The sequence below is a fragment of the Manihot esculenta genome, chromosome 18 (genome assembly GCF_001659605.2).
Source record: "Manihot esculenta cultivar AM560-2 chromosome 18, M.esculenta_v8, whole genome shotgun sequence".
Taxonomy (NCBI): Eukaryota; Viridiplantae; Streptophyta; class Magnoliopsida; order Malpighiales; family Euphorbiaceae; genus Manihot; species Manihot esculenta.
In genome coordinates, this window is record NC_035178.2 from 9,761,036 (window position 1) to 9,775,402 (window position 14,367).

Here is a 14,367-nt window from a genome sequence, read left to right on the forward strand (position 1 = left end):
CTGTAGTATAAATAAATACATATAAAGCATTAGTTTGATATTGAAGATATTTTCATTTATTTTATATTATGTCCAACCCCACATCCCATCACAGCCTAATCTGGACACTTATAGGCAAAAGGATAATCACAAACATCAATCATATTAATAAAATCATTATCCTTGGAAGTTCTAGCACCAAAAACTGAATAAATAAATGAGCAGGTTGATGTATTTGTCAAAATTAAAATATTAATTATTAAATTTAAAAAAATATTTTTATATTATATAATAAAATTATTATTTAATTCTAAAAAATGCATCAATTTATTTTTATTTCAAAATTATTCAATAAATATTATTATCTTCTATAAAATTAAGCTTTTTAATATTGTTCTATAAAAAAAAACTATTAACAATATTAAACATTTATGTATGTTATTAATCTCTGTAATTTAATTTAAGAATGTTTATTATTTAATTTTTTATATTATAAATACTCATATTATTTAATTTATTTGAATAAACTTAAAATAAACTGAATAATAGTTTTTTCTAACAGGAAAAATAAACAATTCGTTTTTATAAATATAAATGTATTTAAGTAATTAATTTTGAAATAGTGATTAATTATTAGATTTCTTAAATTTGATAATAATTCCTTTTTTATAAAATTAATCTCTTTTATTTTTTCTTACTTAAAAGCATTCAAAGAAATTTAAAAATAATTAAAATTGCAGTAGTTAAATAATATAAAATTAAAAAATATAAATATTAAAGCTATATAAATAATTAATATTTTATTATAATAAAAATATTTAAAAATTTGAATTCACATCCATAATAATCCTGGAAATTAAGATCTCACAAAGCTCATCTTTCCTTTCTTATCTTTATATTTTTGTCAGAAAAAGAAACACACTTTCCTCTTCTTGTCTCTTCCTTTCTCTCTCTCTATTCTTATCCTCTCTGTTTGCCTACTGAAAAAATTATATCCCTTTTAATACACAGCAAAAAGCATCAAAACCCTTAATCAGAATCAAAAGATTCGATTGTTCTCTCTCTCTAATGGAAGCCGATGTATCCATCCTCTTCCAAATCAAAACCCTAACTCAAAAATCTCCTATCTGATTATCTTCTTCTCAATAATTCTTTTTAGGGTTTTATGCCTTCTGTTGGGAAATCGAAAATGAAACGGATTGTTGTTGTTGTTGTTGTGATTTTCTTTTTGTCTTTATCTGCTTGTTGTTCGATGACCTCGGCTAGTGTGGTTTTGATTGGCAGCAACGTTACTTTGTCTTTCGATGATGTTGAAGCTAATTTCGGTGAGTTTTTTCTCCGTTCCTTTGGTGATTTTTGCTTAAAAGGGATGATTTGCTTTCTTTTTTGAATTTTTTTTGGGAATTTTGAGGGAGCTGAGAAAAATTAGAAGTCTACGCAATTAAGCTTAATATTTGTAATTGGGTAAGTTGAAGCTTGGGGTTTTATTGCTTCCAAAGATTATTTGGACTTGTATGTACTTAAATACGATCTCTTTCTTTGTATTGTTACTGTTAGAGGGTTCATGTTGAAATAAGGAACGAACTTGTGTGAAGAATGAAATCCATAATTTTTTTCCTGTACATATGTGTCATGGTAATGTATGTTCTGACTCCTGATGTTGCTGATGATTTTCAGCTCCAGCAGTTAAAAGCTCAGGTGAATGTGGGGCATTGAATTTGGCAGAGCCCCTTGATGCGTGTTCAGATTTGAGAAATAAAGTGGAAAAAGCTTCAAATGTTAGCTCCCCATATTTGTTAATTATAAGAGGTGGTTGCAGCTTTGATGATAAAGTTAGAAGAGCTCAAGAGGCTGGATTTAAAGCTGCAATTGTCTATGACAATGAAGATGACGGCCTCTTGGTTTCAAGTAATGTCTCTTCCTCCATCATCAATGCATAGTCTGTTTTAGAGGATATGCTTGCAATATTGATTGCTTACATGCATTTTATGCATTCGACTGTTATTCTTGGCCTCTTGGGACAGTAAGCTTGCTTAGTAGAGATGATTCTTTTGCTACCTGTATGATGGATGTGCTCTGAGCTGTTAAGCAACATGATTCTTTAGTTAGTTTCAGAGAGTTTGCACTGATATTGCCTTCTGTATTACATGGCTTAGAAAAAAAATGTACTATTTCATTGGTCTCATTCTATAATACCTGATAGGTTTCACTAGGAAATTAGAATTCACTTGTGGATTATGGGAAAGGATGGTGGCAGATTCCCAATTTACTCATGAAAGAAAAATAAATTATATAGCTGAACTTAAGTTGTTTGGCATCTTCTGCTGCCTCATCCCTGTCAAAATCTTTGTCAGTTCCTTTTGCTGCCATTTTCTGTGAATTGGGGAGAATTGTTTGTAACTGCTAAACTTAACTTATTTAGGTCATGAATTTGGAATCAAATTTTAGACTGTTTACATGGAACTTCCTTATATGTCAATATTCTGGAGATTTAATCTTCATTTAACATCAAGGATGATTGGTTCCTCAGTTATGGCATGCTTGCTTGTCATAGGAACAGGACCCAGGTTTGCTGGCAGTATGGTATCAATTTACCTTGGTTGAGGCTTTGGCTTTTCTTTTATGCTGTGGAGGATGAGTTAGGGTTAGGATTTTAGGTGTTTATCTTATCAAGAAAAGAGAATAGATCTTCCTTGATCTTGATGCTCATGTACTGCAAATCCCTTTAGGTTCAATGCTTACTTCTTTCCTGGTGGTGGTGGAACTGGAAGTCTAAAATTAATGGTATTGGTAATTCCCTTTAATTAGTTTTGGTGGATTATCAAACACAATTGTATACTGGTTTCACCTAACAATCAGCGCGCTGCCAATTGTCTGACAAGAAGATTTTGCATATTTTTGATAGCTAGCTGCACAATAACAGCATTAGCTGACTAGGAGCTTTATTTATTTATTTATTTATTTATTTTTTTGGGGGGGGGCACTCAGCAAACTAGGGGAAAGAAATCATTTGGGCAATTTAAACTGATGCGGATATTAATTATTGTTCTTGCTTAACTTTAAAAAAGGCTTAGTGGAAGAGTGAAAAACCTGAAGTATTCTTCATGCCTTCTATTTCATATATGCACCTCATTTTTTCCAGATGAGGGGGTAAAAAATAGTCCAAAAATGCAATTGTAGTACTGCAATATTGTTTGTCTTCTTTTCTTTTCAACCCATCTATTGCAAGCATCTAATGGAACACCAATTTGTTTGCAAGATTTTTTCTTCATATTTCATGTTATATTTTAGTTTTTTCTGAAGTCCTCTGCATTACACATATAGATTTGTTTTATGACTCTCTTCCACCAAATATTTAAAGGTAGCAGGAGGCAGGAGTTACTCTAGTGTCTTGCTCAGAGTCCAGAGACAAGGTTTACTGGCTTAATGACTAGATTTGTTTATTATTAGATGAATGATGCATGATGTTGCCATTCTCATGATACTTAATGTAATGAAATTTTTGCCCCAGTAGTAACTAAGAAAAGATACCATTTTGGGGTACAGAAACAGTGAGTTTACATTTTTAAAAAGCAATGTTAACATGGTCCATTGATTTTGTTGTCTTTGAATGTAGTTCTGTCTCATTTCCTCTCTGTTAATTCCATTTATATTACAGTCATTTTCGTTATGCAAATCCTAACTTAGCATACATGCAAAACGTGCAGTGGCAGGGAATTCAGCTGGTATAAGAATACATGCTGTATTTATTTCTAAATCTTCTGGTGAAACACTCAAGAAGTATGCTGGGTTGAGTGGTGTGGAGATTTGGCTAATCTCTAGCTTTGAAAATTCAGCATGGTCTATTATGGCGATCTCTTTTATTTCCCTGCTGGCCATGTCTGCAGTGCTGGCTACTTGTTTCTTTGTACGCAGGCATCGTATAAGAAGAGAGCGGCCTCGTTCTTCTCAAGTCCGAGAGTTCCATGGGATGAGCAGACGCATGGTGAAAGCAATGCCAAGTTTAATATTTACAGCTGTTCAAGAAGATAATTGTACTTCAAGGACATGTGCCATATGCCTTGAGGATTACAGTGTAGGGGAAAAGCTCAGGATTCTGCCATGTCGACACAGTAAGTCTTCTGGCTTCTCGCCCTTCCAACCTTACTCATATAAAAATGCTATCGTGTACTTACAAATTATGTCCAAAGTGTCTGCTTTAATGAGAAACATGCTGTATCTTAAAAATGCATTTTGCAAAAGTTTTAATTGTTGCGAAACAGCCCTGGCAAGGTGTATAATGGCATGATGAGAAGCAGACCTTTGTGCTAAATACTATTATAAGTTGGGTTGATACCTTATCATGTTTAGTTGTGGCACATTTGATTCTTGCTGTTATAGTTTATTAGACAAGCATAAAGATGTCGTTTGTGGTCCCAGTACCAACCCCATCCAGCAAGGAGTGATTTTTTTTTTTTTGGGAGGGGGGGGGGGGAAGAAGTTTAACAGTCCTTTACTCCATTTACCTATGATAGCATTTAATAGAAGGGTTGAAGCTTTTAGGCATGGATTTAACTTGTGGTTATGGTTGCGGTCATGGTTAATGGACATAATCCTGTCATAACAGTATCAGTAACGGCCACCCCTTTTTTAAAGAAATTTGCAAAGCTCTTTATATTAATAAATATTTAAAGATTTAATTAAAAACAAGATATGCAATTAAATGATATTGTAAATACATCAAAAAGACATTAAGTCTGTCATTCTTTGGCATCATTAGCATTAATCAATTTAAAACTAAAACAACTAGGATGTTGAATGGGCATAATAGTGTGGATCTCATTGTAGTAGGATCCTAAATGGGCTGGGAGAATATGAATGTGAGAGTGTAGATTAATTGCTCTTCAAGTAAACCTTCATTGTGATGATATTAGCTCAAGAAATAAACATTTGTGAAGGTGGAAAATTTGAGATGGGAAATTTGAGAGAAATTGGTGGAGGAGTTTAAAAAATAGAAACAATATACAAATCTATACCTCTCTACACCACAAAAAAAGGGGAACTATATGTGCATGTAGGTACTGGCCTTTACCCATTGTAATTTTTTCTTCTGCCCTTATTTATATGGATAACCTGTAAATAACAGCCGTTATGTTTTATAATGATCGTTTGTTAGGGCAATAGCTCTCACAGTTGAAATAAGGCGAAATAGAGAGAAATAGAGAAGAAGAAGATAGAAGAATAGAGAAAAAGGGACTGTTTCGATAGAGAGGAGGGTTTTAGAGGGAAGCAGGTAAGCTGTATGTGTATTGATGAATAAAATGGAATGCCCTTACATGTGTGTTGTGCTGAGATATATACTATTTCTCAGTAACTAACTCGATAGCTGTACACTCATAGCTATAACAACGTATAGCAGCCTATAATAGTTGTAATATTTCCTGCCATACATTTAAATCCCTCTTATTTTTATATTTCTTCCTAGAATATGTGATAATACCTCGTGGTTGAGAACTTCCTTGATCCCAAGAAAGGCAATGAGTAGGAAACTGAGTCTCAATGAAAGTCATGTATTCCCAAGTTGCATCTTCAAGAGAAAGATTGAACCTTTAATTAATCCTTGGATCACATAATCAGTGCCTCTGAGAACAGTTCTGATCTGTAACACCTCCTTCGGAGCTACTATGAAATTATTGTCCCTAAGGTCAGGCCAGGTGAATGAGTCGAATTACTTATCCCTCGGTCTATTAGTGAACTATCTCTCCAGGGATTGTGAAAGATGTTCCACTAGAAATATTCTTGTTATTGCTTCGACTCATATTCCCCAAAAAGTGGATCCCGCTCTAATAGCTCCGAATAAATTAAATACATGCATTAAGATACGAAGGTTTCTTATTCCACAACAACGAAAGCACTTTTTTACTCTTTCATATACTAGGGGATTTCACTTGGAAAATAAAATGTTTCATACTAATGGATTCGGGTCCATAACCATGGGTTCCAATGTACGAGATCTTGTAGCACTTACCAATGAGGCCCTATCGATTAGTATTACACAGAAGAAATCAATTATAGACACTAATATAATTAGATCTGCTCTTCATAGACAAACTTGGGATTTGCGATCCCGGGTAAGATCGGTTCAGGATCATGGGATCTTTTTCTATCAGATAGGAAGGGATATTGAGCATGTTTCCCATCCCTTCTCGAGAAAGAAGTGGGCTATTTCTTTGCAAAATTGTGCTCAATTTCATATGTGGCAATTCCGCCAAGATCTCTTCGTTAGTTGGGGGAATAATCCGCACGAATCGGATTTTTTGAGGAACATATCGAGAGAGAATTGGATTTGGTTAGACAATGTGTGGTTGGTAAACAAGGATCGGTTTTTTAGCAAGGCACGGAATATATCGTCAAATATTCAATATGATTCCACAAGATCTAGTTTCGTTCAAGGAAGGAATTCTAGCCAATTGAAGGGATCTTCTGATCAATCCAGAGATCATTTCATTAGTAATGAGGATTCGGAATATCACACATTGATCAATCAAAGAAAGATTCAACAACTAAAAGAAAGATCGATTCTTTGGGATCCTTCCTTTCTTCAAACGGAACGAACAGAGATAGAATCAGACCGATTCCCTAAATGCCTTTCTGGATATTCCTCAATGTCCCGGCTATTCACGGAAGGTGAGAAGGAGATGAATAATCATCTGCTTTCGGAAGAAATCGAAGAATTTCTTGGGAATCCTACAAGATCCATTCGTTCTTTTTTCTCTGACAGATCGTCAGAACTTCATCTGGGTTCGAATCCTACTGAGAGGTCCACTAGAAATCAGAAATTGTTGAAGAAAGAACAAGATGTTTCTTTTGTCCCTTCCAGGCGATCGGAAAATAAAGAAATAGTTAATATATTCAAGATAATCACGTATTTACAAAATACCGTCTCAATTCATCCTATTTCATCAGATCCGGGATGTGATATGGTTCTGAAGGATGAACTGGATATGGACAGTTCCAATAAGATTTCTTTCTTGAACAAAAATCCATTTTTTGATTTATTTCATCTATTCCATGATCGGAACGGGGGGATACACGTTACACCACGATTTTGAATCAGAAGAGAGATTTCAAGAAATGGCAGATCTATTCACTCTATCAATAACCGAGCCGGATCTGGTGTATCATAAGGGATTTACCTTTTTTATTGATTCCTACGGATTGGATCAAAAACAATTCTTGAATGAGGTATTCAACTCCAGGGATGAATCGAAAAAGAAATCCTATAGAGATAATCACCAACTCCCCCACCTTCTTTTTGAGCAAGGAGACATGAAAAATAGGGTGAATGGAAGATTTCGGGGGTAACTTCAGTTTGTAGGTCACCTTCCCCACTTTAGTTAGGATCTGATAGGACCCATAATATTTAGCACACAACTTAAGAGACTGTCTGAGTGCTAAGGAAGTCTGTCTTTAGGGCTGAAGCTTTAAATAAACCCAATCACCCACAGCAAATTTTCATTCAGTCCTCTAAAAGTCGGCCTGTTGCTTCATTCGGTGTTGAGCTAACTCTAAGTTTTCCTTTAATAACTACCCAAGCTTCTGCCTATCTTGAAGAAATTGATCCACATTGCCAACAACAATATTAATAGGGAAGTCCATAGGAAAACTGGGAGGAGGATAGCCATATAATGCTTGGAAAGGGGACAGTTTGAGAGCACTGTAAGGGTAGAGTTGTACCACCATTCAGCCATAGGAAGCCATTGATTCCAAGCCTACAGCTTCAAATGAACCATACATCGGAGATAAGTTTCAAGGCATTGATTTAACCTTTCAGTTTACCCATCGGATTGAGTATGATTGGCTGAATTAGAGGAGAGTTTAACACCTAAACTCTTGAACAATTCTTGCCAAAACAAATTGGTAAAGATTTTGTCTGGTTCAGAAATAATCAGAAACAATGACTTTGGGAAGACCAAGTAACTTGTAAATATGATCCATGAACAAGTGAGCTACTGTGGTGGTGGCTGAGAAAGGGTGAGTAAGAGACAAGAAATGTCCCAATTTTGTCAATCTGCAAACCACTACTAAGATGGTATCCTTCCCTTTTGACTTAGGAAGGCCCTCATTGAAATCCATGGATCCTTCCCTTTTGAATTAGGAAGGCCCTCAATGAAATTCATGGGTATTTCTTGCCAAACCCGAGTAGGAATTGGCAGAGGCTGCAGCAATCCTGGATAAGCATAGTGTTCATGTTTGCATCTTGCACAAGTATCACACGGGTTAATCCACTCCATAACATCCTTTAACATTCCAGGCCAGTAAAAGTACTGTTTCAGCTTTAAATAAGTGCCTTGCACTCCAGAATGCCCCCCCCCCCCCCCCCATTGCTGAATTGTGATAAGCATCCAGTAATTGCAGACTGAGATTTGTTGTTGTGCCCACATACATTCTGGTTTTATAAAATAGAACTCCATTTTTCACTTGGTAAGGAGTGGTGGTAGGAGAAGCAATTGAGAGTTGTTGAATTAATTCAGTAGCCTGAGAATCTGTTTCATAACTATTCTCCAAATGCTGCATCCAAGAGGGAATGACTATCGACTGCAAGTTGTGTAATTGATGGCTGTCTAAGGAAGAAGATCTCCTCGAAAGTGCATCAGCTACGGTATTTGCTACCCCTTTTTGATATAATATCTTATAATCAAGCCCCAGTAGTTTAGGAATGCCCCTCTGCTGCAGGTTAGTATGCAATCTTTGTTCAAGAAGGTAATTGATGCTTTCATGGTCTGTTTTAATGAAAAACTTTCCTTGCTCTAGATAGTGCCTCCATTTAGTCATTGCAAAAGTAATAGCCAACAACTCCCTTTCATAAACTGATAAGGCCTGATTCCGAGGACCAAAAGCCTTAGATATGTAGGCTATAGGGTGTCCCTGTTGTTGCAAAACAGCTCCCATTCCCCAATTGCTTGCTTCAGTTTCTACAATGAATGGAATAGAAAAATCTGGTAGGGATAATACAGGAGCCTCATTCATTTTCTGCTTGAGCTTCGTCACACCATTTAAAAGCATCTTTTTTCAAAAGGTTGGTTAAGGGTCTATAGATAATTCCATAATTTCTGATAAACACCCGGTAGTACCCTGTGAGTCCCAAGAAGTTTCTGAGGTCTTTAAGAGACTGTGGTGTTGGGCAACGGATCGTTGCTGCAATTTTCACCGGATCTGTACTCACCCCTTGTTCAGAAAAAATACCAACACAAATTTTCGGAGGAAAGGCTTGAATAGATGGTTTGTTAGGGTTTGAAATGTGGCAGGGGCATTAGCCAAAGGGCATAACTTTGAATTCAAAGTGACCATAGCGTGTTTTGAAGGCTGTTTTAGGAATATCTTACTGATTTGATGATATCCACCTTTCAAATTTATTTTAGAAAACACTTAGCTCCCTTTAGTTCATCTAAAAGGTCATCAATAATGAGTATAGGGAATTTACCTTTGATAGTTACCTCACTTAGCTTCCTGTAATCCACATAAAATCTCCAAGTCTCATCCTTTTTCTTTACTAAGAGTATTGGAGAAGCGTAGGGGCTAGTGCTAGGTTGAATTAGTTGGGATTGTAACATATCAGCAACCAGTCTCTCAATTTCATTCTTTTGGCATTGAGGGTATCTGTAGGGCCTCACATTGACTGGTTGAAAGTGGATGACATGATTATAGCTACTAGTTGGTGGTAACCCTTGAGGATCAGCAAATACTGATTGATATTGCTGCAGCAACCCTTTCAAGTCTGCATTGTTATGAGTAATAGCATGCAAGACAGCAATGGAAGGCCCTTGTTGCATCTGTTATTCCTGTGATTGCTCCTCGCATTGCCAAATACAAAAAATGGGGGTTTGTAGGTTCACTCCCTTTCACTGCAACATATCTACAGAATACCATAATCCAGATTGCAAGGCTCCTTCACCAACACCATGCAACAATACAGGTTTTTGTTGCCTAGTAACGGTGATTGCTGAGGCCTCAAAGTCAAACAACACAAGATTGTGACATTTTAACCAATCCATTTCTATTATCATGTCAAATCCCCCTAGTTCCAGTGTCCTCATATCAAACTAAAACTCATACTTTTCCATTTTCCACTTAAACCCAGGACATTTTTTATCACAACATAACTTTCTTCCATCTGCCACAGTAACAGCAGCAGAAGGGGGAAGTTTTACCATGTCCAATTTCAACTCTACTGCCACCCTTGTATTCAGGAAGCTCGTTGTGCTCCCACTGTCTATGAGGATTACTAACTGTCTATCCTTATGACACCTGCCTCTATCTTCAATAGCCTTCATAAAGTGGATCACTAACATTACACTACTCCATTTTTCATGAGTTAACTGTTAAGAGTTACCTCCGAGTCCTGACATGTCATATTGTGGTTAACATTTTCTTTACCAACTTGCTATTGCTGCTAACAACATTTTGATGGTTGGCCAACACTTAATTTCCATCACTCAACTGCTCCACTAAATGAAAGAAGCTTTTTGGAACGAATGGTAAAGCCCTGCTAGATAGACATGTGATGATGATATAAACCTGTGTCGTGTGAGAAACGTTGCATCTTTGAATGTATAACTAATGTTTATGGACTTCACAAAATTCAAGATGTTGACTTGTTCACAAAGCAAAAATTTATCTTCATTATTTCCTGCTTGTCATTGGACTAGATTGCTACTGGCATTTGAATGGAGTACTGGCAGTAATATTCTTGATTACACCCAATTGATGTTCAAATAGAAGTTCAAATATGAATAAAGGATCTTAACAGTTGTTTTAGCTCATGGAGAATAACATCTTTGCAGAAGGAACATGTTTCTAAGAAAATCGCATACTTGCCATTGTTTGTTGGCAGGGCTGAAAAGTGAAGGAAAATAGTTTCTACTGTTTAGATTCTAGTAAGAAGTGTTAATTTCTTTCCATTTATCGAACTATAAAATATGTATACTTTTCTCTTAAAATTATTATATTATTTAATATGAGAAATTTTTATGTAAAAATAGTAAATTTTGGTGGCCACTAACAATCATTGATGATCAGTGGCCAATAAATTAATGATTATATATTTTCATAGTGCATTTGCAAGTGTCTTTGCATTTTTAATAAATTTGCTGAAGTCAGGAAAGTGGCTTATTCCCAAAACGAAAAATTATATAAAAAGATGTTCTCCGAGAGAATTATCCTGATGTTTTGCTTCTGGAACAAGCTTAAAATTGTGATGTGTCATTATAAAATTTGTGCCTGTCTCCTAGCAATTAGCATAGGAAATACCCCATGTGTATTCTTGCTATGATTGTGAGCGAGTATATTGTCATTTATATATAAAATGCATGTAACTTGTTGCATTTGAAGAAAAATGTTTATCTCTTCATGTATATAATGCTTAGTAGCTGAATTATATCTTCTTGAAACCTGTACAGAATTCCATGCTTTTTGTGTCGACTCCTGGCTTACCACATGGAGAACTTTTTGCCCAGTGTGTAAGCGTGATGCAAGAACTAGCAATGGTGAGCTGCCAGCATCAGAATCCACACCATTACTTTCATCAAGCCCAGCATCTTTGGCGTCTTCTTCTGTGCTGTCATCCTTTAGATCTACATCATCATTGGCCATACAAATTGCCCCTACGTTATCACAGTCTCCATCAGTTTCTCATATTCCATCGTCGCGTTCACCTTCAGTTGCTCATGTTCCTCTTTCTGGCACTCCATATGTCCAGCAGTCTCTTAGGTCGTACCACCAATCACCTTCTCTAAGTGTAAGTCGCAGCTCAGCGGATCTAAGGCATGCATCATCACAAAGATCCATTGCTTCTCATTTAATTTCATCTCACTCCTTGGGCTACCCATCAATATCACCTCGTACCTCAAGATACATGTCTCCATATATTCCTAGCCCAAGCAATGCATCGCCTTGTTTTTTAAGTTCTTCAAGTCACCAACAGCGGCCACTGCATTGTAGTGAGTCTGCTGCGAGTTTCTCCCCATTTGCCTCTGCTCATTCACTTCCAGAATGTTAATTTGAGATGCATTTAATGATCGGGAGCTTTTAGTTATGTAACTACCAGCATTTGTTGCATACTTCAATCCTCGAGATGTATCAGGGCATTAGTTCGTGATGGGATTTGTCCAATATGATGGTTGCCTTGCCTCGCTCAATGCTTGGAGCATGTCATGCTGCTGCCTGATTTGTACATTGTATCATACCATTTCTGCCTGATGTATTAATTCCAAAGTGATAACTATAGTTTGAGGTTTCGAAAAATTTTACGCAGTTTTTATGTGTGATGTATCAAGCTGTGGTGAAAAATGTGATGTTTGAATAGTTTGGATTGAACGTGTATAGTTTAACTAACCCGAAAGGCACTAACCATTTAGCTGTGAAGAGTGTGCGGTAGGAGGTGCTGTATGCTTGTTTATGTTGATGAATTGGGTTTTGTTCTTTTGTATTGTTACGTTTGGATTCATTTATGTTTGTCATTCACTCGTCTTCTGCTGGAACTTTTTTCCATCATGTCTCCTTGTGCTACATTTCAAGTATGGACTTTTTTTAGTAACTAGTGAATAAAACGAAAATTATCAAGTGTTTTCATTCAGTTAAACTTGTATGATTTGACATCCACTCGTTATCCAATGGTGTAGCAGTCCATCAAACAGCTGCTCTCATACGGTGTACTCGGTCCTTTTCTTTCCCCACCTAATGTTCAATCTTGTATAAGAATGAATGATCTATTATTATCATAGAGATAGAGAGGTTGATAAATGATAATATTTAAATTTATATAGTCATAACAAATGATATTTTTAAATTTTTCTATTTATATTAAGTTACACATTTAATATTTTATTTTTATTTTTATATTTAATTATAATTTATATTTTAATTTTTTATTATTAATATAACTTTTTAATTTTTTAATTTTTAATATAATATATTAATCATAATAAAATAAAAATTTTAATATATATTTTATTTTTATTTTTAATAATAAATAAACTACTGAAAAATTATAAATCAATATTATTAATTAATTAATTAATACTATATTTTTTCATCTTTTATATGAATAATAATAAATATTTCATATAATAAATACATAAGAGATTACGTATAAATTTATAATTTTTTTATATATTTTTAATTTTATTTTTATATAAAATAATAATTACAATATATATTAAATACAATTTGTTCTTTTTAACATCACATTAATATAAGACTTTTTGATATAATAAATACAATTTATTATATTAATTGTTATTAGCCTTTTGATTTGTTACTCTTTTTTCATATAATATATTATTAATATTGTAATAACAATTGTATTTTATTATTAACAAATTTGTTATATTTTTATTTTAATAATAAATACAACGTTAAAAATATATTTATAAAGATTAATAAATATAAAAAATATTTAAATAATAAAATAAATTGCTGTGAAAAATATATATATATATAAATCCATAACAAAATATTATTAGTTTATTGATTTGATAATTTTTAAAATTATATTTAATATAATCTAATTTGATAATTTTTAAAATTATGTCTAATATAATCTAATTAACAAATGTTATATTTTTTTTCTCTAATTTAAATAATTATATAGAATAAATATATATGAATAATTAAAATTATTATAAAAATATTAATTGTGATAAAATATAAAATAATTAAAGAATTAATAGATTATTGTATAAAATATTATCAAATTAAAATTTTATTCAATTCAAATAATTTATAAAAAAATAAATATAAAAAATTAAAACATAATAAAAAAATAAACAGAAAAATAATATTTCTAATACTCTAAATTAAGTATTATAGATTTTAAATAATCAAGTTCAAACATGTAAACTTACATGTACATTCTATATAAAATTCAATTTTAAATAATTAAATTTAAATTATTATATTAATAATTATGATAATTTTAATCTAAATAATTTATTATATTAATAATTATAATAATTTTAATGCAATTTCTATATAATTTTTCACACAAACTTTATCTCCTTTATTTTTAAATATTTCTGAGTTTTAAAATTTGTATTATTATTTTATATTTTAATATCTCATATTTTAAAATTTTTTTTCTTATTGTTTTATTGTCTAATATGAAATGTATGATTGCACAACAATTGTGAGATATATGATTATACAACTATTGTCAAATAATTCAACCTTTTATTTAAAATTCTCCTTTTCCCTGCTACCACCATTATTCACTATTATTGAAACTTAATAAATTTTATTTTTTTTATACATAATATATAATTTTTTAAATAAAATATTTTATTAAATATTAATAATATATTATAATAAATATTAAAATTTTTAATTTTTTTATACAATTAAATTTATTAA

At 33.2% G+C, this 14,367-nt stretch overlaps 1 protein-coding gene across 1 annotated transcript; it reads left to right on the forward strand.

The window, feature by feature from the left end:
- The first annotated feature begins 882 nt into the window (after positions 1-882).
- Positions 883-12,476, forward strand: LOC110606750 (receptor homology region, transmembrane domain- and RING domain-containing protein 2). The gene is made up of 4 exons (XM_021745726.2): positions 883-1,304; positions 1,657-1,887; positions 3,687-4,091; positions 11,418-12,476. Exons 1-4 carry the CDS (start codon positions 1,145-1,147, stop codon positions 12,014-12,016), a joined length of 1,395 nt encoding a protein of 464 aa, XP_021601418.1. The 5' UTR covers positions 883-1,144; the 3' UTR covers positions 12,017-12,476.
- Positions 12,477-14,367: the final 1,891 nt, after the last annotated feature.